The sequence below is a fragment of the Falco punctatus genome (assembly GCF_963210335.1).
Source record: "Falco punctatus genome assembly, chromosome: 5".
In the NCBI taxonomy this organism is placed as follows: Eukaryota; Metazoa; Chordata; class Aves; order Falconiformes; family Falconidae; genus Falco; species Falco punctatus.
Window position 1 is genome coordinate 40,073,695 of NC_137584.1, and position 26,408 is coordinate 40,100,102.

The 26,408-nt window shown below is 37.0% G+C and overlaps 1 protein-coding gene across 4 annotated transcripts in view; it reads left to right on the forward strand.

Moving 5' to 3' along the window:
• Nucleotides 1-26,408, forward strand: part of PDE10A (phosphodiesterase 10A) — a 255,673-nt gene that overhangs the window by 171,499 nt on the left and 57,766 nt on the right. For 3 of the 4 annotated variants that reach the window (XM_080390537.1, XM_080390539.1, XM_080390540.1), the window contains exons 18-22: nucleotides 1,516-1,688; nucleotides 3,705-3,816; nucleotides 8,047-8,127; nucleotides 12,456-12,544; nucleotides 18,392-23,090. In XM_080390537.1, coding sequence (XP_080246663.1) covers nucleotides 1,516-1,688; nucleotides 3,705-3,816; nucleotides 8,047-8,127; nucleotides 12,456-12,544; nucleotides 18,392-18,509 — 573 coding nt within the window. In that variant the 3' untranslated portion in view covers nucleotides 18,510-23,090. Of the gene's footprint in view, nucleotides 1-1,515; nucleotides 1,689-3,704; nucleotides 3,817-8,046; nucleotides 8,128-12,455; nucleotides 12,545-18,391; nucleotides 23,091-26,408 lie in introns of those variants that run through there. The other variant, XM_080390538.1, reaches the window with a different exon arrangement.

Here is a 26,408-nt window from a genome sequence, read left to right on the forward strand (position 1 = left end):
TAGGAGCTGTACTTTGGATGTACTACTCAAAAGCCCAAGTGACATGCTCAGAAATGGCAGCTTCTGCCAGTACTTCACAGAATATGTCTTCTTTAGTAGTATGAACAGAATTTGTCACAGTGGTCTTTCTGATAGCGCAGCTTGTAAAGCCTAAAGGATAGAATCCAGAATAATTTTAATATTACGACAAAATAGCCTGTTCACATGGATTCGGGAGCAAGATTGGGAAGGAAAGGGTCCCCAAAACCCTAAATCATGAAAAGTAGTAGTAGTCATTCCCTGCTCCCAAAGTGATGATGATGGGTTAAACTGTTCTGAACTTTTTTTGTTCAAACATCATTTTCTGTGACTTAGGGGTTTGTCAAAGGAGCACTGAGACATAGATGGATTGTATTTTCTATTTATTATTCACAAGAAATCTACTTGTCCAAGTAAAAATGTTGGAAAATGATGTTTATGTTCCAGATGGTGAGAGGAAATCAAGCCTGTTTGTACCACGGAGGATTTATTTTGAACAAATTATGTAAATGCTTGACAAAAGCCAGAGAAACTTTTTATGAGCTTTGGTCCAAATGCCAATTAAATGTCAAAACACATCTGCATTTGATATATTTTAATAATATTTCCTATTTGTGAATGTGCACACCTTGACATGGCTGGCTTATTTTTTCTTATTTTTCTCTGTTTCCTCTCAACAGTAGTAAGACTTTTGACAAGTCATTTTCCAGACCTTAGAGTCAGCAAATGGTGTCGACTTTTCAAAATGTGATACAGCTTCATGAGCGATCACAGTACATGGATATTGTCAGTTAAATGTGCAATAAAACGTAGTGAAAATTAAAAAGGGATGACAGTGGCATGTTGCCAGAGTGTTCATAGTGGAAACCATTGTCTTTAATTTGTGAGTCAGTCAACTCATGGTTGAACAAAGCAGCTTTTTCCCCTAAATGTTCATATACCTTAAAATACTGTAATTAACTTTATTTCTATAGAGAAAATTGTATCAGTAAATGCAGCAATTTCAGGCACATTTCATTTGGAACACTGTGGAAACAAAATCGTTTTAGTACTTTAACTTGGATATTTCCTTATTCATATTATGTTATGGAGGATCAAAATTGTACTTCAGAGTGAATCAGATACTCAGTTTGCCAGCTTGGCAGTGCAGTGCTCTGGATCAGGATTGAATCACAAGTTCCCAAGCTAAAACTGTCTAGAAATGCTGTGTCTTTAGTGCTTATAAATCAAAGAAGAAGCAGCTAGCATTTTTTTCTCATAATACCTTTAGGCTTCAGAAGGAGCAGTTCCAAAACTAAATCAGCGTCTGTCATAGGTTTCATGATGGTATTTGAAAAGGAAAGATGAAAATGGGAATTTCAGGCTGTTAGCATTTGAATTTGCAACAAAAGTTGTCATTGGACTGTAAAACCGTTGTAACCTGACTGGTGAAGTAAGGACTACAATCATCTCAAAATTAGAGCTTGTGCTTTTTATTGGTTTTTTACTTTTTCATAGCTGGAAGGGCACAATGTCTTCTCCAATCTGAGCTCCAGTGAATATGAGCAAGTACTTGAGATCATCCGGAAAGCCATCATTGCCACAGACCTTGCCCTGTATTTTGGAAATAGAAAACAGCTTGAAGAGCTGCATCAGACGGGAGCATTAAACCTTAAGAATCAAGCACACAGGTAAAGCAGCAAACCAGTATTAGTTCACTATAGCATTAGTTCCAGAAAGAAAAACCTCATTTTTGCAAAAACCCTCTGTGTAAATGGTAATTTTCTTACATATGAAACTTTGAAGTCCAGCTGTGTGTGGAATCCCAAGTATGTAACAGTAATTTCTATCAGGTTATATTGCATGTCACTGCCTTTTGGATGTCATCTGCACAATTCAGTGACAGACCAACTACAGAGCAAAGTTAGTGCACAGGCAGTTACGTGGTGGGGAAAAAGGTATAGTGGAATAAGTACTTAGTTTTATTTTTATGTCATTATTTTTGTTATTCTTTCACATGCTTTTTTTTGGAAGGAATTCTAGTCAGACCCCAACCTTTCTGAATTAAGATAACTCTAAGTTTTTTTTTAAAAATAGAAGTGCATATATTCATTAATACATTACTTTCTTTGTCCATATAAGCAAAACACGGTGCACCCTGGATGAGAGATGTGGCTCATAACAGGCTACATTCAAGTGTTCATGCAGCCATTCAGAGCTTATTTAAAGTGGATCTTGTCATTAATGTAATGAAGTGAAAAATTAGAGAGGTATTACGGGAAAATATTGAGTCATGATTCTGATTTCTTTTCAAAAGGATCTTTGATACTTGGGTCTTCTTTATGAGGAGTTTTACAGGTTTTTGCCAGTAGTTTTGAATCAATTATTGCAACACTGTATGAAGGGCAGCTTTTAAAAGCCTATTTCCCAGTATGGAACTGAAGCTTCTCAGTCTTGAATAAACTTCAACATCTTAAAAAACCCAAAGATATAGTAACTCCTGATAAGCTCAGAATGAAGTTTTCTGGGAAACTTGAATTTAGTGTTTGTAAAATTTAAACAGGATCACAACTATTTAGTGTGTGATTGAATATTCTATTCTGTTTTTGTTTTTTTTTTTTTTAATCTTACCTGCCCTCAGAGCATTTTCAGTGCAAAGCCTCCTGCCTGAAGAGAAGACATCAGTTTGTAATGTGGCTAAAATATCCAAGGCTTCTAACTGGTGTCTGTACATGCGATGCAATGCTAGATTTGGCCCTTAAATAGCTGGTGAATCCTCTTTCTTGTCTCAGGGGAATTGCACTTTGCCATTTACCTATTGGTTATATTGTGTGTTTTCCGTGGTATATTTGTCTGTTGGTACAGTTGTAATGACTGGCATCACCCTGGCATGCAAGTTAGCAAGCTGTATGTTTTTTTCATGCAGTAGGCATTATTAACAAAGATGCAGGTGACCTTAAGTGTCATCTTAAATCCTTCACTGGGTGGAAAACACATGAATTCATTCATTGAATTGGCCAGTTTTCTTTATAAAACTTAGATTCATAAACCATAGGTTTGGGGTGGTAGATAAGTGCTAGAAAACTGTTTAGATAAGATTTTTTTGTGTGTGTGCCTTATGATAATAATGGTTATAAGCCCACTGATACTGTTCAGTTATTCTGTGAGCAGATTCGTTGCTGTGTAGGACAGAGTTACGTGTAGGATTCTTGTTCTGTCAGGGTTAGAATTCATTCCAACAAAGCAATGACAGTACCTTGAGGCAGTCTCAGGACTAGTTTTTCCTCTTTTTTTGAGCATGTGTTTCTCTCTTTTAAAGAACAGAAAGAAATCCAACAACAGGATATGCTGTCTTTCTTTTTATAGACTTGTACTGTATTTTCAGAAAATGAAGGAGGGTGTGTGAGTGTTTTAACAATGCAGAGACTCTTGCGTGCTTTTCTGTGAATGCGATTGTGCAGAGGGTGGTCAGTGAACTCTGGCTGCAAACAATGCAGGGAATACTACAGGGATTATAATATACCATTTGTGTGATACTTTACCAATGAATCATAAACAAGCGAGGAAGAAACAAGCAAAGTGGAGGAAATTTTGTATTATAGGTACTTTACTGCTGATTGAACTGAGGAAGGGCAAGTAAAAACTTTGCAGTGTGTTCATTAATTCTTTACCAATTTAACTCACAATTTAATGTTATTTTATTTTAGAGACAGAGTGATTGGACTGATGATGACAGCTTGTGATCTGTGTTCTGTAACAAAGTTGTGGCCAGTTACCAGACTGACAGCCAATGATATATATGCGGAATTCTGGGCTGAGGTATGTGTGTTTCTTTTGCTTACTATCTTTATAAATGGAAGCATCCAGGAAGAAGAAGAAGAAGAAGAAGAAAAGTATTTTTCAATCAATATCTTAGCATGCTTGTTTTAAAGAATGTTCATTGATGCATGCACATTTATTGTTGTTTACTCTGAAGCTATTTAAAGAGCTGAGTTAGATTCCTAATTGTCAGGCAATGTTTCTTCTCTCTGTTAAAGATGAATTTAAAAAGTATGCCCTAATATAAAATGATCAAGCAATGGAACATAGAAGAAAATCTGTAAGGCTTTTTGAGTCACTAGCTGTAGTTTTGTGAAGGATCTATTTGTTTCTAAAATTCAAAATATGAAACCAGCTTCCATGTCACTTGCCTTGAAACACACTTGTGAAGCTGTAGTATGTGTCTAGGAAATGCTAAAGCAAATATGACAAACCTTACAATTTCCTTATCTGATCATTTGTAAAGTGGAAGTGACTATTTTAGGGATAAAGAATAAATTCTGACAGTGTTGCAGAGTTCAAGTATGCAGTTGTAAAAGATGTGCTGTATTTTCAGAGCTACTATTGCACACCTGTATCATAAAGTGTTGCTCTTTTCTGTTATGTGCCCTGTGGAAGCCTGCAGAATTCAGTGGCTTATTTCTGTTTTACACAGGTGTAAAATGGAAATCAAGCTCATAGATCTGATATAGCATGCATATAGTGCTGAGATTGTTGTCCTGCCTGTTGCGTGTTCATTATGAAATTCAAGGTGTGCATGGCTTGTGGGTGTTATATGTATTCATGTGTTTTCATTCTCTTAATTGCGAACAGCTCAGACTAAAATAAAATATTTGAAAAATGCAGGCTATATAAGCTCAAAAATCTAGTTCAGTACTCACTTTCTATAATGTCAGCACTGGTGTGTTTTTATGAGTGATATAATGGATGTATAATACTGATCTGCCTCACTGATTACATATTCAACTCTTTTGCTTACTTGTGAAAAGACTTTTTCATGCAAATCTGGTGAACCGAGTGGAGAAGGAAGGATCAAACTGATTTTTCCTACTCAACAATAATAAAGATGGAATTATGGACATAATTGAGCTTGCTCCAACTTTAACCTGTTTTGTAATCCAAGGATAAGTTAATAAAGGTGTATCTTGTTAAATTGCTACTTCATGGAGCAAATGTAAATTAGAAGTTATTGACAGAAATTGAATTCTATAGTTGGTGTTTTACTGAGTCCTCTTTAAGAAGAGGTTAATTAATACATGGCAGAAGTTGGATATGTTGTGATCCAGTCAGGATGGCTGACAAATTCAGCCACAGATCTAAATGCTTCTGGAAATTGGAAAGCCGGAGACAGATATAAAGAAAATCCTGGGAAAGCTAAATCAATAGAAAGTTTAGACTGTGTTTTACTGCATAAATTGTTCCTTAATTGGAAAAAAGGTAAACTCTAGAAAAGTATATTTGACTAGATTGAATGGTTATGTTACCTTCTAGAAGTAGGATAGACTGTTGCCTCTAATTACTGCTTGAACTCATAATCTTAATATGTTGAATGATTTAATCAGAGCATGTTTATAATATTTCTTCTTTGTGTAATCATTAGCTAAAACAGTAACTGCAGAAGAGTTTGCATCAGTTTTGTGGTATGTCACGCTGATCTTTTCTTTATTGGACAAAGCCCAGTATAGTTGGTGCTTTCAGCTAAGATCTAGCCTGTTGTCACTTAACATGAAGCTTTCCTATAGTGCTATAACTCAAGCAAAATAATATGTTTGCTGATCAGTTATATAGGATTACAGGATTTATCTGCTGTGATTTTTATTTTTTGAGATGTGAGACACTAGGCAGTCATTAAACCATTTCTGCAGTATTTTTTTAGAGATTTAAAGCCAATTATTATAGCCATGCAACTATGATACAAGCTTCTTTGCTTAAAATTTCAACTTTAACTTTCTGGCCATGATCATAACTATGAGGATAAAAGCAGTATTTTTTTCATAACAGTGTAACATATATGTGTTTGCACATACTGAACAGAAGAAAACACTTGTGTTTCGAGTGCATGCATTCCAACTAAAGGTAATACTTTTTTACTGTGAGGGTGGTCAACTGGTGGCACTGGTTGCCCAGAGAGGTTGTGGGGTCTCCATCACTGGAGATATTCAGAAGCTGACTGGACACAGCCCTGGATCACCTGCTCTAGCTGATCCTGCTGGGGCAGGTGTGTGGGATGAATTGGATGATCCCAAGAGGTCCCTTCCAACCCAAACCATGCTGTGATTCTGTGGTACCTTTTTTTTTTTTCTTTCTTTTTTTTCCCCAAGGTGAGATGGCAAACATAAATCTGAGCTTTGTTCAATTTTGGCATAATCAGTCAGAGGCTGTACAGTTTCTTCAAAGCTCTGACTTCAGGTGTTTCTCAGGCACTTGATCTTATGTTAAGCAAAGAGTGTGAAATCATATGATGCTGAATGGTTTAGTGTTGAGGAGCTTATCATTGAGACTACAGTAGCTGCAGATAGTCTTGGATCAATCAATTGCAGTACATCAAGCAAATGCAAAAAAAAATATTATTTACTGGGGGCAGATGAAACCAAAATTTGCTTATAGCTCCTAAATAACACTCCACTGAATTTCTGTGCTTGGAATTGCTATAGGCATCTTTTTTTATCAGCTGAGGAAGGAAGCTTTTCCTTTTGTTTCTTTCAGCAGTAAAATGTCTAACAGAGACCAGACTCAATGATTGTAGTCTCTTGACTAGGTGAAAAAATATGAGAGACTAATACAGATATCAATTCAAAAATAGCTTCCTGATTACATCTTTGGTTAATTGAGCAGGGTTGTAGTTAATATGATGTTGAGGCTAAATATGTAAGAGGGAATTGACTTCCAGAACTTTCTATAGTTACAGTAGTTGCAAGGCAGTCAAACAGAAAGATGCTCTGCTCAAACTAGAATCAATTTATTATACCGCAAACTTCTCTTAGAGTAAAGATGCCGAAATCCTTCCTTGGAAAGGAGGAAGATACAATACATTGTCTTCTGGAGATGCCTTCACTAACTGTAGCAGAAGCATAGAACATGGATTTAGGAAACGTCCCAGACTTTCAGATAGCTAAGAAGTTGAATCTCACATTAAAGGACACAGATAAGGAAATATTGTGTGAGCAGTTACCCTAAATGAACTTTGTCCCTGAATAAGGTGTATTGTGTCTGGCTGGGATGGGTTTAAGTTGCCCTATAGCAGCCCTCAAAGTGCTTCTAGCATCTTCTCGCAGAAGTCACTCCTGTAGCACCCCCGTCCCCACGACCTAAACCTTGCTATGAAAACTCCATACATAAGGTTAACAGTTTGAAGATCATATTGACTTTGGAATCTCAGACATGAGCAGTAGCCGAAAGCAACCATTGCTGCAGCTGTAGTTGCCTTTAGCACCTCAAGATTAAACATCCATGGTGTTTTGACAATGCAGTTGAGGCATAAGACTTGGAAAACTTCAATTTGTTAGAGAAAGTAGCCAGCTACTTACAGATTTTTAAGGAGTAATTGTGTTCAAGCCCAGTATAGTGCTCAGAAATGTGTTTTGACTGCTCTGCTGGTAATGGGTAAATACAAGGAGACAGTTTTCTCTTGTACATTGCATATATCTGGTCTTTACATATACTGCATCCTTCCCGCTATTCATCTTACAAATGTAGAGGGATAACATACTTAAAGAAAAGAAGACTGTTTGACAGGCGGCTTCTTCAAAGCAGCATTGTCAAAAAGACTGGATTGTTGACAAAGAGGGCACATTGTACATTCACCTCTTTTACTCAGCTTTTACTTTGATGGAGGAGTTGTGCTCTGCTGGTCATCATAGTATAGTGCTTTAAACAGGTCATGTTTTGAAAGATGAGACTGACTATGAATAGAACAGAATAGAATGAACTGATTTCTTTGGGTTTTTTTTCTTCCAGTTGCTTTTTATTATGGAGACCCCCTTGGAAACAAGGAGAATGTGTGTACATTGACTCAAAAACTTCATTTTCAGGATCTGCTGTTTTACCTTATCATTTAGGTGAATGTATAAAATGAGCCCCTCCTTAGGCAGTTTTCTGAGATTGCCTTGGACTGGTACCACACAATATTTTAAACGCTGAATTTTTAGATTGACATACAATAGAAGATGGAAATTAATTCAGATCTCAGTAGTCTTGTCCTAATCTCTCTCTTTGTCTGCTTTTGTCCAGGGTGATGAGATGAAGAAAACAGGTATTCAACCTATTCCTATGATGGACAGAGACAAGAAAGATGAAGTCCCTCAGGGTCAGGTATGAACTCTCAGTAAAATGATACATGTTTATAGTGTTAATAAAACATGTATGAAAAACACTTTATATATATATATTAGTTCATATTGCATTTGATGTTGAGTATGAATTCTATGTTCTGCATGCAAAACAGTGATTTTTTTTTTTTTTTTTTTAAGTAGCAGTGGAAAACTTGTTTTCAAATCTTTACTTAAATGACAGTATGCTCTTTGCTGTTATCACTTGTTCCATTCTCTGTGTTTGTAACTCCAGCTAAACCACAATCACCTACGATTTTGAGAGGTGTCAATAACACTTTTTCAACTTAGTAAGTGGTTGCTTCATCTTTTAGCTAAAAGGTTTTGGGTTTTGCAGTTTTACCCTGAATGCAAAATGAACTTTGTCACCTGTTCTTCATTAAAATACTCAGGTTCAGATTTCAAAATATTTGTGATTCTGGACCAAAACTTCATCATATTTTTGGATAACTACAATCACTGCTTTTTGACATTCTTAAAAAATAAAAAAGAATAATGTGAAGAGTTTCTTGAGGATAAGCAATAAAGGGTGTATTTCTAAAAGCCTCAACTGTTTTTCAAAGTCTTTGAGTACTGATTTTTCTGTGCAGAAATGACTACTTTTTTATGCTTTTCTTAGGCAAAATTGTAACATAAATTTAGGTGGAAGAAAGGTCTTTGAACTAACTTTTTTGGGTAAATGAAAAAAGTAGCTTGTTCTTTGATTATCTGAGCAGGGAAAAATAAATTTAAATTCTCCATTCATATACAAATATATATATATATGCATAAGGGTTTTTTTATTTCAGTGGCCTCTGATGTTTTAATTGTCAGTAGTTAGCACTCACAAAGCATTTAATGAATTCTAAAATTAAAAATAATATTTGAAATAAACATGACAAAGTATCACAAAATCATTGTAGATTAAAAACTTGTAAGAAAGAGTATGGAATTTTTTATATTCTGACACTTTACATTTTGACACATGCTCTTATCATTTTTTAGCATTAAAACGATTACCCTTATTATATTGAGGATTTAGCAGTTAATTTACTAAATTTCTGTGCTCAGTATAAGCCTAAAAAAGAGAAGAAACATTTTTCTGCATATGATTTATTTTTCCACACACTAGATTAGTTATCTTTGATGATCTTGAAAAGTATACAGTATTGTAGTACATAGTCATGTTGGCATTTCTGAAAGAATTGTTAATGGGTTGAAACCACAGATCTAAGAAATAAGCTACTTTTTCCTCTTTAAAATGCAATAATTATTTTTCCAGGTACTGTTTTCTTCAGGTTCTTTTTTACTTTGTGCTCAGTTTCAAGCTTCTTAATAGCATAACAGTGAAATATTAAGCAAAATAGATGACAAAAGCCAACTTCAGTAGTACAGTTGAAGCTGCTGTATCTTAAAACAACGTTACAGCAAAATGTGAGATTTAAGACATACGTAACTCGGTGAAAGTAACCATTCCTGTATTTATGTAGAGACTAAATAGTTTAATAAAGCATTATCATCCATTTCCTTGGGCTCTAACAAAAAGAATTAACGATGATTTTTATGTGGCTTTTAATTAAAGCATTAATACCTTATTTAAATTGCAATGATGTTTAGGAAATGAGGATTTGTGTAAACATGCAACCTCTGAAGACAACTACTTCTGCCTCAGCTACTCATCTTTGATGAGAACAGCTTGTACTTGGCTCTTCCTCTCACTTGGGTGGCTGGATCACTGGGTTTCTGTTGCCCTTTACACCCTTTGCAGCACAGCTCCTCTAAGGTCTCTGAGTTTGGTGTCTTCCTGCTGTGGAGCCTGCACTGAGGATTTGTTCCTGATTCAGCAAAGATCCCATCACCTTCTTTTCTGCCCCTCCTTTTGTAACCTGTGAAGAAAATAGAAATGCCAAAACTATGCAGTGACCTGAAAGCACTTTTCATAAACAAGTCAAGCCAGCCTGAGTAATGAAGGGAGAGAGAAGGAACAGTTCATGTCCTTCAGCCATTCAAAGCTTATCTCCAAAATATAGTTTTCAAGGTAGAAGTAAAAAGTTTACTCTCATGCAGTGAAGATTAATATGTTAAGGGTGATTTCTTTCTTCAGTCAGAACATAGAAGATCCAGCTCTTAAAGCTAGCGGTATGTTTAAGATGCACAGTTGAAGAGACAGGGACAATTTATTTCAGAAACTAAAGATACTTTCCAGTTCCTCTTGCTTATGTGTTTTCAGAATACCTTGCCTTTCCTGCCGTGACTTCAACAGTTTGCTTGTACCTGAGCGAACTCTAGGCTTTCTGTCTAGCCATGGCAACATGAAAATCAATCTGCAATAATTTATTCAGATAATCTAATCCTTTTACAAAAGGGATTTGTGTGAGTTTGCTCTGATCAGAAATGGAAATGCTTGTAAAGGAATGTTTTTAATTAGCTTGGCTATATTCAAAACTTAAATCCTTTGAGACTTTTAGGCTATTTCTTCCATGAATGATACGCATTTTAACCTAAAAGATTTCAGGACCTTAAAGAACACATTTTATTCTAAATATCAGGGTTCCAAAGAGAAGGTTGTTCAGATTATATTGCAAATGAACTTAGTTTGGTTAAAATCTTTTATGTTTTGCAATGGCAACACACTTCCCATTGAGCCAGAATTGTGACTGTACCTAAGGTGCCATTTTAATTTTTGATAGCTGTGGAGTAATCTGCCATTTTCCAGTGAAATCATAGAATGGTGTGGGTTGGAAGGGACCTTAACAATCATCTAGTTCCAACCGCCCAGCCATGGGCAGGGACACCTTCTGCTATTACCTCATTTCAGTTCAATCTCTAGATACACAAACAGTTGCTTAAGTAGGCCGTTAGCTGACTGGAGTGGTTCTCTGATGGCGAGTGATGAATTTATTACTGTTTAAACAAACAAGTCTCAGAGTACAAGAGCTGCAGACAAGCGGAGTAGTCCGCCTTACAAACAAGCAAAGGAAAAAAAAAAACCACAAGAAAAAGCACATAGGAAGAAAACAATGCACTATGCATAACTTTTTGTTGAGCAGACATCACAGCTTTGTGCAGCCTTGCCTTCTCACCAGATGCAGTTTCTTTCTGTTGGTTACATATGATTACTTCTATTCAGACTATTAGGTTCTCAGGTCAGAAAATGTATCTTATTTTTTTCCAAGTACAGAATGGACCTGTTACCTAGCAGAATGGGAGGAATCTCTGCATTGATGGAGGTGATGGCAAGAGTTGCTCTTTAAATGTTGTCCCTTATTCAGAAATCAGACTGTTAAAAGGAGACTTTTTATAAAATGCTTTGGTCACAGTACAGTACATGGTATTTCAATAAAAGGCATTTAAAAACTCTGCCCAAAGAAAAGGATCATAGTGCGCTACTGTAACTATCATAAGAGTCTGAGATGAATGAGTGATGTTATAATGGATCTGAATTTAACCTGTCATCCTTGCTAATAGATAAGTAGCATTTTCTAAAAATTCCATCATGTCATGACAATTCAGCTGTGACATGGTAGCTGTCATAGGCCTCTGAGCCTGTATGAATCAGATACCATTAAAAAGGTGCTCATTTGATGTTCTCTAAATAGGTTTATATGCTAATGGTAAAAATATATGTCACTGAACCACATACATTAAAAGAACTTGAAAACCAATTATTGGTAACAGTGTACACTTTGCAAAGGTGCAAAACCCCTAGCATCTCCAGTAAATTAAAGTATGGAATACATACTCTGGAGGACATCAGAACCATCCAGAATTTGACCATGTTTTAGCAATGCTGTACAACTTTCCTTTTATAAAAGAAAAAAAACAAACCAAACATCACAAGACTATAGTTTGCAGAAATTGCAGTGGATGGGGCTTTGAGCAACCTGTTCTAGCAGAAGGTGTCCCTGCCCATGGCAAGGGGTTGGAACCAGATGATCTTTAAGGTCCCTTGCAATCCATTCCAACTTTTCTATGGTTCTATGAAATGGTTCTGCCACCTACACCTACTTCCAGCCACTACTGACACCAAAAAAGCCAAACAGATCCTGAGTAGATCAGTTTAAATCAATTGGATAACAAAAGGTCCCATAGAAAATCCTGTCTGAAGCAGCTATATTAGTCCTAACAGAGAGGCATGTAAACAACTTGTAATTGCCAGAGGCTTTGCTGCTTTGTTTTGAAGTATTCAGATATTGAGAGGAGATGCAGAAGTATGAAGTGCTAACGTAAGCAGTAATTAAGAGAGTAGTCAACAGCTTTGAGATAGTTGGCTGTTAACTTCCAGTATTGTAGTTTGGCAACATTTAACTTTTTTATTGTTGTTTTTCATAGATTGGTTTCTACAATGCTGTAGCCATCCCATGTTACAGCACACTTGCACAGATCTTTCCTCCAACTGGGCCACTACTCCGAGCATGCAGGTGAGTAAATGTACAAGTTTTTGCATAGCATGTAGCTTGGTTAAAGAAAAAACAAACATGCTTTACAAGTTTGGCTGGAAAAACAGACTTTTAATTTTAGAATTTGCATGCAGATAAACAGGGTTACGCATCTCACGTTAATCTGTGCAGAAATCCAGAGGCAATAACCACTGGCTGGGACTATCCAGTGCAGATCTACAGACACAGCTGATTAAATGCATTTGACCCCAAAAGCATTTAGAGGGAAAGAGGTTCAGTGCTTATGTATCCTTATCTAGGCTGGTTCAGTGCAATTTCCCTCTGTGTCCTTTTTACTTCAACATAGTTCTCACAACTAAGATTGGCTAGAATTCTGTTTCATTAAAAAAACATGGGTTTGCATGTGGTTTTATTTCATGTCAGAACATTTTTATTAAAAAGCAGAAAAGTAAAGATCCCTGGAATATTCAGTAATTGGGAGCATAGCATAAGGATAGTACCACTGGGATTTGGGAGAAGCAAATGTAATGTTTTCCTATCAGTCAGCTGGCATGTAGCTTGGGATCTTCTGGAGAAGGGGCAATGGTCCTTAGCCAACTGGTTGCTTGTACCCTGGAATGATCATGAAACTCTTTGTAGGTAGTTCTGTCCAATAATTATATCCTGAACCTTAGCAATCTTTCCTGACAAAACTTATGTTGAAACCAGCATACTTCATGAAAATGTTCCAGTTTCAGGTTAATCGGTATTCCCTAAAGAAAAATGGTTCATAAAGTGCCACCAATCTTTAGTCACATCCAGGGAAAAGAGGCCTGTTTTCTATGCTCTTGCTAAGACTTTTCTCATAATCTTTATTTTTTCTCCTGTGGTCCTTTCTCTAGCTTGCATTGAACTTTTTCTTTGTCCTGTCTGGCAGATCTACCAAGTCTGTCACTTTCCTGATCTTGTGGATTAAATGACCTGTGTGAAGTGACAGAAGGGTGCCCACTATATACAAAATACTGTGAAATTTAAGGTAGTGGTTAGCAAGTAATTTCCTTTGCACCCAGACAGTATTTCACGTAGCTATGAGAAGAATATGTAGGCCTGTACCAGTGGGACAGTGGACTATCTTACGAGAAGCAGTCAATATCTATCTGGGAGCCATCATTAAGTCAGCTGCCTCTAAGGTCCCACTGCTGGGCATGGCTCTGCAACCCTTAGATGGATTTGGAAGGGAATATTAAGTAGGATTAGAGACTATACCTCTGCGGTTGTTACATTAATGGGGCTACAGATGGAATCCTGTTTAGTGTCTGTGCTTTAAGTAGAGTGGATAAAGACACAAGCAAATAAGAAAAGATTAAGAAAGAGCTTAAAGAATGTTTTGAGAGCTTATAGTGAGAGACTAAAAAATCTGACATGATGTATTTAGTTTATCCAAGAGAATTACTTTTTCAAAATCTGTGACAGTCTCCATAGTATGTGTTCTGAGTAGAACAAGTTCATTAATTTAGCAGGTAAAGACTACTCGAAGCCCAAATGTTCAAACAAGGAATATGGTGAATGTGTCTTTAAAAAAAAAAAAAAAAAAATCATTTGGAATTTTGTCAATTGAAGATCTTAAACCGGAGCTAGGTATAGTTCTAAAAAGAGAAAGGTAAAAAGGATACAGGCCTGAGGCACAGTTACTGTGATAAAATTACTAAGGCCTGTCTTTTCCAGGAGACCGGGCTAGGTGATCCTTCTGTTAGTGTCTTTTGTCTTTAGAAGCTATGAAAGTAACAATATCTGGTAAATAATAGGCTGTAATTTGTTATCCTAAATTGAGTAACATGGAAGTATTCATAAGTGCATATTTTAGTGATTCCATCAGTTACAAGATAGCATTAAACACTTGTCCAGTTTCAAAATGCTGTGGAGTGTGTTACTATCATAATGGTATTAAAGTCTAAATCCTGTTTTGGAAGTCAGAGCTACAGTATAGGGTAGGAACATGTACTCCCCGGGCCATGTTGACCTAATATATACGTGTTGGTAGTGTGATTATTGAATAATGTGTATGCTGATAAATAAAGAAGTGTTGCTTTCAGTGTGAAGTCAGAGAACATGAAGTAAATTACAGAACCACTTATAATCCTTTCAGTCTCTGCAAGGTTGTGATGCTTTACAACTGCTTTACTGAGAGGTAGTCTGAGTTCTTGGAAGTTTTCTAACTCATTGTAATCCTTGCTTGAATGCATGTTGCGTCAGCTGTATTGATGGCTGAAAGCTAAATGATCGGTTTTTCAATCCATGTAACTGGAACACAGATTGTACTTTGCATAACCATGTTGTCAGTCAGAGTTTTATACCCACTATATATTTAATGGGTATATGTACTATTGACTATAATACCTACCATTAGAAAGGCAGTAATGCTCTCATGAGTGGTTTCCAGTGACCTGTCTCTACTCAAGCTAATAAATATTGTCAAACTGTTTTATATATGTGAAAATTTTTATTTCTTTTATATTACTTGTCAACAGCTGGGTGTACTTTTACTCCCCAAATCAGTATTTATATGCTTTTCACATGGAAATCTCTTGCAGAGTCTGTATGACTAATAAAGTAACCTCAGCGCTGGATGTCAGGAAAGTTCTGGCACTAGCACAATCAAATGGGAGGTTTATATTTGCGTTTATAGTTACTGTAGAACAAGTTGTGTAAGCCTGCCAGTACCTTTGGTAAGAAGCATTGTTACTCCACTTAATGGGAACTGAGGTGCAGAGAGGCTAGGATGAGCACTTAAGACTGCACGGTGTCTTTTTCAGGAGCAGCGTTCTGGGAAGACCCATATCTTTTGTTTTCTAGCCATACGGATATCCATATGAGGCTTATTGGCAAAAGTGGCTTGTAATACCTCACAGTCCATCTTTCAGTACTCAGCTGAGGAGTTTTAAAGTTGAATTGCAGAGTGTCAAGAACCCACATGCGTATGTGTTCTAGATGAAAGATTCTCCATGATTCTAAAGATCAAGCATGGACATATTTTCAACAGTGGGTGTCTCTGCAAAAGGCATGATGTCTGAAGTAAAAGCAATCAGACTGGTGGCAGAGATTATATGAACTTTTTCTATTCTAGAAATTATGTTTATTGTTTGGAGTTCTAATTATAGTTATAATACTGATACTTCTGAAAGCTACACTGCCACAGCCTCCAGACTGGGCACAGCTCTGTACAGACACAGCTCCTCACCTTGTTCTTATACATTCCTTAATTCAGATTGCACTGATGCAGAACTGGAGCATAGGTGTGTGGATGGGGTGTAAAATCTCCGTAAGACTAAAGAGCTTCCTGAAAATCCACACCCTGGCATAAAGTCTTCTGAGGAGCAGTTTGATAGTTTTAGCTTAGCCTTGAGATTACCTTCTGCTGTCTGTTTGAGGAAGTGTTGAGAGTTCAGACTAGGAGATGCAGAGTAGGAAATCAAGAACTTAGATCTAATTTCAACTCCCCAATTACTAAAAATGTATGTTATCGCAGGGTTTAGGTTACTCCAGAGTGTTGCAAATAGCTGATTTTGCACTAGACTGTTTTTTTCCTTTAGTTTTGACAGGTAACTTATTCAGTGTGAGGAGAGGAATACAGCCTCGTTCCTGTCTGGTATTGCCTCAGTTGCTGACTGAACTGATTTTGATATCACCCCCTCACCAGCAGTGCTCGTTCTTGGAACACAGTGTTTAAACTGCTGCATCCTTGAGTTGTTTGGAAGGCAGACACCAGCTGCAAATAATAGCAGCAGAAGCAGCCAAGGCAGCATGTCAGCATCAAGGTTTTTATTTTGAGAGCCTCTGGGCATTTATTCCAGACACTCAGGAGCCAGGGCTTCATTGGAAGCACAAAGGCAAATGAATCATATTATCTAAATCTTTTAAAAACAACAAAACAAAAAAGTATCAGTCACTGATTTCTCTGAGGTAAAGTAGCAGCAAAGAATCTAGAAGTTTTTCTAGTCCTGTAATTTATTCCACATTTTTAAAATACTCTTTTGTCATTCACTGTAGATCAAAACTACCAGCTACCTGTGTTACAGTGTTCAGAGTAAGTCCTATGTGTGTTTTGTAGCGCACGCACTCAGTAGGCCTGCCAAAGTGGCAAATCTATGACAATATATTTATTTTGAGGATGAGGGGAGATGATTATTTTTTTTTCTCTTTATTTCAGACCCAATAATTTTAAACAAATTTCCATGTGCTTTCAGGTTTCTCAATTATTGATGAAACTGGTATAATTTAAAAATATTTTGGCTGCAATCCTTCTCATTACTTTCCCAATTTCAGGAAAAGGACCTAGAAATAGTGACAGTTTGATTTTGATAACCCTTATTGCGGGATTGTGTGAGCTGAGATTCAACACCATATTAGTGCTGGCTTCATGACTTCCAGTTGGCCTGGAGCACTGGCAGAGCAGGTTTCCATCTGTCTGCAGAAAATGGTGTAGGTGTTACCCTAGCCCAGGGGTCCTCAATCTTTTTAACCAGGGGGCCGGCGCACGGATGAAGTGGCAGGAGGTCATCTGCGGCTGCTTGGTTTCCCCCCCAACCCCCTGGCGGGGGGTGAGGGGGTTCTGTAAATACCGGGGGGGCAGATTGAGGACCCTGGGGGGCCGTATCCAGCCCGCGGGCCGTAGTTTGAGGACCCCTGAATAGAGGGTACTGGCTTTCTGTGACAGGCTCCATCAGGTCCTGCCTTCCCTCATCCCCAGAAAATGCCACATTTTTTCTAACCCCTTCACTGCACTTTCAGCTCATTGCTGTCTTATCAACTGTTTTGGCAAAGCTGTGACATAAAAATCAGAAGAGCTCTGCAACATAAATTCCAGTGTAATACGATAATATGACACGTAGCACTTTTTACCATCCTGTTTGTTTACTGAAGACATCTGAGACCTGTTGTTATAGTAACTAGGTATCTGATAGTGAGAAGTTGTGCTTGCTTGCTTTCTCTGTATTGGAAGACCGAATGCTAGATTTGGCCACGGGTTGCAAGCAAGTATTGTCTGCTGTTGGATATCATCAGCATAGAATTCCAAGTCACTGGAGTGGTACTAGTGTACCACAAGTAAGATGATGGGTCTGTACTCCCTTCAGATCATCAGAACATCACCAGCTTGATTCCTCATCATTTTATGTCTTGTGAACCAAACTTTGGACTGGGGGGTTGGCCAGGCTGTGACACTAAAAAAAACTTTCTGTCTTAGGGAAGTTACTCTTTAAATGTAGCAGCTTGCACTACTTTTTAAATGTACTAGCTTGACAGTATGATCACCATAATAGTAATAGAAAGTTGATACTATGATGTTGGCACACGTCATTTTATAGAGCCCATGTGCAGGAGTTTAAGAAGGCTTAATGTGCTTCTGTGGTTTCCAGGGAAGGAAGTTTCCTGGCAAAAGTCCTGATTTCTGTGGTGGTTTTGAAAAGGGCCAAAGTACACTGTGGTAAAATCCCTGAAGTCTGAAGTGAGGAAGGCTGCTTGTGTCCAGACTGCTGTTTCAGTCTTTGCAGATGTGTCTCTCTTGGGTCACAGCTGGGTTTTCTCTGCAGCCATGAGGGCTAGAAATCTGTAATGGAATCAGGTGCTGCCTGTAGCTGCAGGGCTCATTCTGGGGAAGGTATACTGTAGGCTTATATATAGTCTACACCTGTATGAGCCACACAAATTAGAAAATAGAATAACTGAAGGTAAAGGCTGAAATAATCGAAAGATGATAAAATCTTGATGACAGTTACCAATATACAGCATAAAGCTAAATCTCAAATTATAGTACAACAGACAGTATTGTTAGGAAGAAATCCTGGTAAACTTATGAACTGTGCTTTACCTCTGACTTCTTTGCATCTCCAGGGACAATCTCAACCAATGGGAGAAAGTAACAAGAGGTGAGGAAGCCTCCATATGGATTCCCTCCCAGTCCCTCGCTCCTGGGACCTCAGATTCACTTCCAGTGAAGATCGATGACTGAACAGCAGCAACAGATTGCTTGAACCTGAAAAGCATCCCTTCTTATTTTGGGGGGTTTTAGTTTTGGTTCGTTTTTATTTGGGGAATAAAAAAAAAAAAAAAAAAAAAAAAAAAAAGAGAGAAAAAAAAAGGAAAAAGAAAAGCTACAGAATGCTAAGAAGTAGATCTGCCTAGGAAGGTAACACTCATGGAGTTACCTCAGCTAAATGACTCTGGCAGCCAATCTCCTGATCTACACTAGTGACACAACATCAACAGAGGGAAAATGACAACCCAGATGTTTTGGAGTCAGCTATCAAAAGAGAACTTACAACTTGTGAATATAAAAGACTGGCCTTATCTCATGGGCTACGTTGCTGAGGCCTTAATTTAAAACTGATGGGGGGGCAGGGAGGGGGGCAGAATAAAATCTTAGGGGGTACTTCTAAATTGTATCTTTCTAGTAAGGGTTTCAATGGTACTTTTATTATACCGTCCTGTGGCTGGCTTTAACACCAGTGTCACTTGGGAGTTCTTGGCTATAAATAGAACAATATACCCATTGCTATTGTGAATGTTTATGTGTGATCTACTTGTAATCAGTTTGAATTCCAGCAGAATCCTTGGAGGCTATCATTCATGCTTAGGTTACAGTGAATTCTCTTGCTGCAAACTAAAGGAAAACCAACATTCAGGTTAAAGTTTCAAAGTACTTCATTAAGCATCATGATGCAAATTATCTGTCACTTACATGGCAAACGTTGAAAGAACTAGTGATGGTGCTTTGTTCTTCAGAATAGTTTATAAAGCTAGACAACTCCTCCCTTTAAACACTGGAAGTACTGGATATTTATCTCTGATATGAGAGGGTTTCAGGTTGGAGTTTTTGTATCCATAGTGACAGAAGTATCAGATTAAAATTTAAATGTGACAGCAAAGATTTCCTTGCCTAGCTCACAATTAAGTAAAGTCATAATTTTTATTTCTACCTGCTGAGTTGTATTTTAAAAGGTATTGGAGACATACCCGAGGTATGCTATCTGCTGGGAACAAAAGCTTTGTCAGAAAAGTCAGGTCTGATAAGAGGGATGGTGGTACCATCACAATAAATCAAAAATGTTTTTGTATTGACTAGCTTTTGTGTTGCACAGTAACACTGCATGTCTTCTGCTGCTCTTTTCCCCCATCCTGAGATGAGTGAAATTACAAAAATTCTCCATTTGTCTGTTTGCTTTTTTTCCCCTAGTACAGAAAATTTTCCAGGGCTTAGAACTGCCTTTCTTAGTGAAAGAATAGCTGACTGAAGAAAAGTACGCTAAAATAGTGTGTTTACAGTTCTGTGCTGACTTAGGCTTCAGCCTTACAAACCTCTGCACAGACTTTAAGACCTTGCATTTAATGCCACTCTTTTAAATTTAGTGCAATTTTGCAGAGTATGTTTCAACAACACTTAATTTGCCTTCATCTTTCCCTTAAAAATAATGAGGAAAAAAAATCTTCATATTGATCCATACAGTAGGTGAAAACACAGGCTTTGCATACCTTTCACATACAGCCTATACTGCATTATATGCTTTTTCACAGGTAATACCCTTTTGCAGTGGTTCCATGATAACATGGCCATTTGTGTAACTTTAACAATTAATAGGGACTTAAAGACAGAACACAGGTTCTCTTTTTCCATCTCATGTCTGTTGAGCTGTGTTGCTCTAATAAGCATGCCATCTTATGGGTTTCATGTAAATTACTTGGACTCTTGAGTTTTGCCTTCTGTTATGGTCGAGCACATACCAGTATCTGTACATGTGTACAGTATGTGATAAATAATTGCATAATGTAAATGCACCTAAGCCTTTGCAGTACATAGATATCCCAGAGGTTGAGAATTCAATATGAAGTTATCTTATTTGTATGAAACAGATTACCTAGCAGCAACCCCATAATTTTTTTGTTTGCTTTACCAATTCTAAGTGCAGAAATTCATTGTTAACCACAGCAAATTAGTTTGGCATTTTTTTAAAAATGGCAGGAAACACACCAAAGTAGAAAAAATAGTATCTCATGCTGTGTCCTCTGCTTTAATCCTTAGCAGTTCTGTTTTAAGTAAATCATGCAGATGCAGCCTTTCATCTGCTGAGTACTTGAGACGCAATCCATGGTTCCTAATTTACATGGAAATTATCCAAATCCACAGTGACTACAAAAATACTCTCTACAATTCAGATACCCCAACAACTGGATGGGTAGTTTTTCCTTCATGGGTTAAGTATAATTGCTGCTATTCTCCCTCTTTGAATGCTGATATTACAAGCATTGCAAAAATATTGCTTACCATTCTGTTTCTGTGTGTATGTTAAGCTTTTAATTAATCTTTTACTCATTGACAGTGAAGGTAACTTCACTAGTTCTGTTACTTACCATTCAAAATATTTGGCAGTATCACATAATTTATATTTTGAAGGTTATAAGTACTGATACAAAACATGTTTCCCTAGCAAATCTGTCAAATTGTCAGTAATTTGTTCTATTAATGTCTCAAGTCAATCAGGTATTGTTTCTAATATAGAACTATCCAAACCACGTAATATATATGTTTGCTATAGTACAATGTCCATTAGAATTAAAAATTATGGTGTCAATATTTGTGGTTTGGTTTGTTTCCCTGGTGTGTAAAAGGAGAGAGGTCATGACAAAAATGTTACTCTCTGTTAGCACCTAGACAAAAAAAAAAAAAAAAAAAAAAAAAAAAAAAAAAGCGCCATGATGGGCTGTATTTTCTAAGCAAATTTAGTCTGCCTCAGCATTTACAGAGTGAAGATTCAGATATGGGTTGTTTGTTTGTTTTGGGTTTTTTTTGTAGGAGCAGACTTATACCCGTGATTCCAAATTAAAAACACCAAAAATTAAAACTCTGAAGCTGCATTTGAATTTCATGGCTTAAGTTCATGTTGAGATTTGACTATTACAAATTCTGAATGGAACTCACAGATAGTGTAAGACATCTAGGTCTGTAAGGCATCTTAAATTAAATCGCCAAAAGCCATTCTTCCTTGCATTTTTATCCTGCTAAAGCTGATTTTCCCAAGACCAATAAGAATGTATAAAAACCCTAACAGATCTCTCCTTTCCTAGAAGTGTTAGACTTTATACTCCCAGAACTGCATTATGTTTATTGACAATTCCAATCGCTTTTCCCTTCTAAGCCCAGTAAAGGTAAAAATGCTGAAGCTGTATCTGAGCATTTCTAATCTATTATGAAATCATGCCTGGAAGGTATGCACTAAGTGAGAAAAGTAGTTGACATAGCATGTTCCTCATCTGAGGTGTTGCATATTTTTTTACAGTGCTGATAGAAACTGCACTGTTATAATCACTCTGTGAATTTTGTTCCATAGTGCAACGTTCTGCTGTAATGGTTCAACTCATGGCAGTATTATTATTTTTTTTATAAGTGACCATTATAGAAATGCAATAGATTTTTTTAGTAAGTATGTGATAAAACATATTTACATTGGAGAGGACATGCAGTGTGGATTTCATCTTTTTACGTAGCACAGACTTCTGTCATGTGTTTAAACTTAGAACAGTGTGATCAGTTTGCTGTGACTGCATTTAGAATATTTCGTGTTAAAATTGTAGGGATAGCAAGTAACTATTCATGTTAAAAAAATAGATTGTTAGATGCTTAAAACAATTATGACCCTCTTGAAATAATGCATTTGCCTCAAACACTGTGATACAGAAACAGTTCTGTGAAGTGAAACAATTAATTTACTCATTCTAAACACAGAAAAGGCTTTCTGCACACTACTACAAGGAAGTTCATGTTCAAACTTTAAGTTATATATCCCAATCTAGCAAAGGCACATCATAACTCCTGTTTTGCTTTTTGACCAAAAACTGTGCTCGATTGTAATACGGGTGTATACTCTGTCAAACAACCTAAAATAACAGACTGCTTTCTAGGGTAGATCAAACTGATTTGTAGAGTAGTTTCATATATATTCAAAATTCAGGTTGGGCTGTTATGTGAAGAAGAAAGAACTTCAAGGTAACAACATTCAACTTTACTACAGTTAGTGAGCTGAAAAAAATGTTTTATATATATATATATATTTACACACACACATATATATATATATGATACATATAAAATATCTTTGTAAAAAAACAAAAATATGCAAGTGCAATAATTTAAAGAGGTCTTAACTTTGCATTTATAAATTATAAATACTGTACATGGTGTGTAATTTTTTTCATGTATTCATTTGCAGTCTTTGTATTTAAAAAACAAACCTAAACCTTTACTATTACGTTTGTACAATAGAACAGTAAGCATTTATTATGATACAGTTAAGTTGTAAATAAATTCACAAACCAAACAGCCAGTACATATGCATATATGGGTGTCCTATTGTGAAACCTGTTTTTGCTTTTACTGCTGGCTTTAGCACAGCAAGACTACTTCTGTGGATATGTAATTATACATATAAATATATGTATGATACATAAAATATATTTAGAAATGTTCATAATTTTAATTGATATATCTATACATATACTTTGGTGTGAATATTACTGAATACAGAGTTTTTTAATATTATTTTTCACGTTTATTTTTGCTATTATTGGGAGTGGAAGTGAGGGATGGGAAAGTGTGTGTGTATGTGTATATGTGTGTTTATACCACAAGTAAACCACAGGAGAAAGGGATTCAAAACGTAACAGAATCCTTTAAAAAGGTGGTGCCTGATTTTCCATGTAATTGCAGTTTATGGATTATGATGTGTTTTCGCAACATGAAAGTTCATTCTTTTTTAAAAGAAAAAAAAATATATATTTTATCACCTATTGCAAGTTCACATTGTCACAAACTGCAAAGGGATCCACTTTCCTGTTTGCCCTCCTGCTGGCAGAGAGCTCACCTTGCTGTTGACAGATACTTCCACACAAATTGTTGCTTTGCCACTGTCAAATGGCAGTACAGCTGATGCAGAATCATTTGCTACCTTTTGGGAATTATGGACATGCTCAGATGCTGAATTGTAAGAAAAAATAGTCCTGCAGCCAAATTTTTAAGGTTTGCTAGTCCAAGGTGATATAAGGCTTTGACAGTTGGCAATACCCTGGAAAGATGAGGTAGGTTCAGGGAACCGTAAAGCACAATTTTGAACACATCAGCAGATTTTTATAAAATAGGTGAAAAAAATGAGGGGAAAAAATATCCTGTGTATTTACCCACCTAATACATTGATTTGTTTCAAAGATCTCTTGCACTGTTCATGTTCGGTAAACAGGGTAGTTGCCGTTCATAGGCCTCAGAGTGGCCTTGTGTCTATGGCTCTGCATGATCCTTCCATGCTCTAAAATGTTTGGCCTGGGATAGAGCGTTCAACCTGAGCTCTGTCTCTGGTTCTCAGCATGGTCTCCAAATGTTGCTGGTCTCCCTCCACATGAAGGAAGTCAGCATTGCTAGGACAACTTCACCAGGAACAGGTTTCCAAGACAACTCTTTTGGTCTAAGTACTGCATAAAGTTGTCAAAAACATATTTTTACAAAATAAACTTGGGTTTGTGCTGTTGCGGCCACCCCTTCCAGAAAGCTGTGTTTGCTGCAGGGGACATGCTGCTCGGGCTAACTTGTGTGATGAAACAGAAACTGCACTGACATTTAATGCATATTTTTAGCTTTTTAAGTTTTGAGAGATAGGCAATAAAAGGAGAATGTTTCTGTAGATACTATTAACTTGGTCCTTTCCACCTGTTTTGCTGTTGTTGGCAAGGAACTGTAGGGTGAAGTCAATTAATGACTTTCTGGCCAAGCTTTTAAAATTGGTGGCTGTCAGTCACATGCCTTTTCATATTTTTCTGCTTGTCATGCAGACTTAGCTCTTGTAGCACAGCATGCTGTGTTGCCATTGATGGTCACTGACCAGTTAGTATGCTTTCTTTAAGATTGTTAGCCCTTTATTATTGAAAAAACATCATCAGAGACTAATAAAAACCAGCCACTGAATACATTCCTTTGAAGATACTGGAAAATATAAATGTAAAAACACTTTTAACAAGCTCATTGAAGGGAGGAAAGGAGCATTTGTGTTGGTTTTGAGGAACTTTGAATTAGGCTTATGTGGATGTATCCAAGTGCTCTGTGAAATCCTGTGCTCATTTGAGTCAATTGTAAGGGGAAAGAGACTTAAATTGATTTCACCTGTTCAATAAGTGTTGGAGATTACTTTGTTTTACTAATTTGGCTGAAGACAATTACTAAGGAGAAATTCCCCTTCCTCAGTCTGTAGTCTCTCTTCTTTAGACTAGGGAGAAAAGTGGTTTTTTCAATGTGTTTCAGTAGTGCTCTAGGAAGAGCTGCCTGTACCATGGATGTTGCTTATGAAGATTAAATTCTTTCTTTCTGGGTCAAGAACGAGGTACAGAGAAATGCTTCAGAAGGTAGTTGGTGTGTGTGTAAGACCTGTTGTTTAAAAGTCTTCTAAAAGAAAGGGGAAACCTGAGATTCAAGAACTTTGAAAAGAATGAATTATACCTGGTAAAGTTTTCCTCTCATGGTTTGTTTTTTTGTTTGTTTGTTTCTAACTTTCCTGGAAAGGCTAAATGATTTTCACCACATCATCTGTTGACATTCAGCTGGCATTAATTATTTTTATTTTTTACAGTGATGTAAACCCTGTGAATGCAGGTGTGAATATGATGTTTGTAGAGCTCCCTCTGTTCCTTGAGCTGTATTTATGCTGCTTATTGAAGCGACATAAGATGTTAATAAACACTATTTAATTAAGCATATGGAAATGAAAAAAAATAGGGCTTGTAAAAGAAATAATTTTTTAAAAAGCCAACAAAAGAAACTTTTGGAAACACCTAAGAGACTCGATATCTGTCCAAAACCTTTGAAAGTTTTGCCATACATTAGTAGCAGTGGTAAATGTGGTGCAGCAGTGAATATGGGTAGTTTGGAATTAGTGCTGATGGATGAGTTGATCATAAAGGAGAGAAATGGTCCATCAAGCAAACCTAAACTTCCACATAGTTTGAGACTTGGAGCTAATCCAGCATACCTGCTAATGTAGTTTTGCTTCCTGAATGTGTAAGGACAGCAGTCTTCACTGAGTTTGTTCTCAACCTTTTCAATGCTGACAGATCAGAGGGAGCCGACCTAGTATTTAGAGGTGGTTGCCATTCTAACCGGTGCTTCACCTGCAGCTCAAGATTTTTTCTGTCCTTCACCAAAGCACAAGACCGCCAGCCTCAGAAAAGCAAAAGATACTGTACTGCAGACTTAAAAGAAAGCTTCATGCAGGAAAACTGACATCCTGTGAGAGTTGCGTAGTTGTTATCTGAAAGCTTCTAAATCAGTTCCTTGAAATCATTAAATAGAATTTGCTGATAAGGTTGGTATTTTCTGCCTTTTTCCTTTCTGCTTTTTTTGTCCTATGCATTTGCTTTCCTGGTGGAACAATTTGGTGGTTTTTCACCTTTGAGGGCTGCATCAGTTAAACAGACTGCCATCCCTACAGCCTCTTCTACTCTCTCTGGTTCTGTGGTCTGAATTAATTCCCAGTGATTGGGAATTCAAAGTGTAAAGCTATTCTGCAGGGCTATGCTTTCAAGGTTTGTATAAAGCATAGAGAACAGGGTGTGTACCAAATACTGAGTTAATGGGCTGGAATTGTGGAAAGGAGACCTTAGTTTCTTTCTGCCCTGAGAGTAATAGTTTGCATGCAGTATTGCATACCTGAAAAGCCTGGAATGAAGCAGATGCTGTGGCATGTCAGGGTAAGGTGAGGGCAGAACTAAAATGAAAGACTCTGCATATAGGGAAAGCTTCTCTCACCCACTGGATCGCCTAAAGTAGGGATGCTGATTTAAAGTCTCAGCTCCTCACCAGTCTTGCTGCACGTTGTTT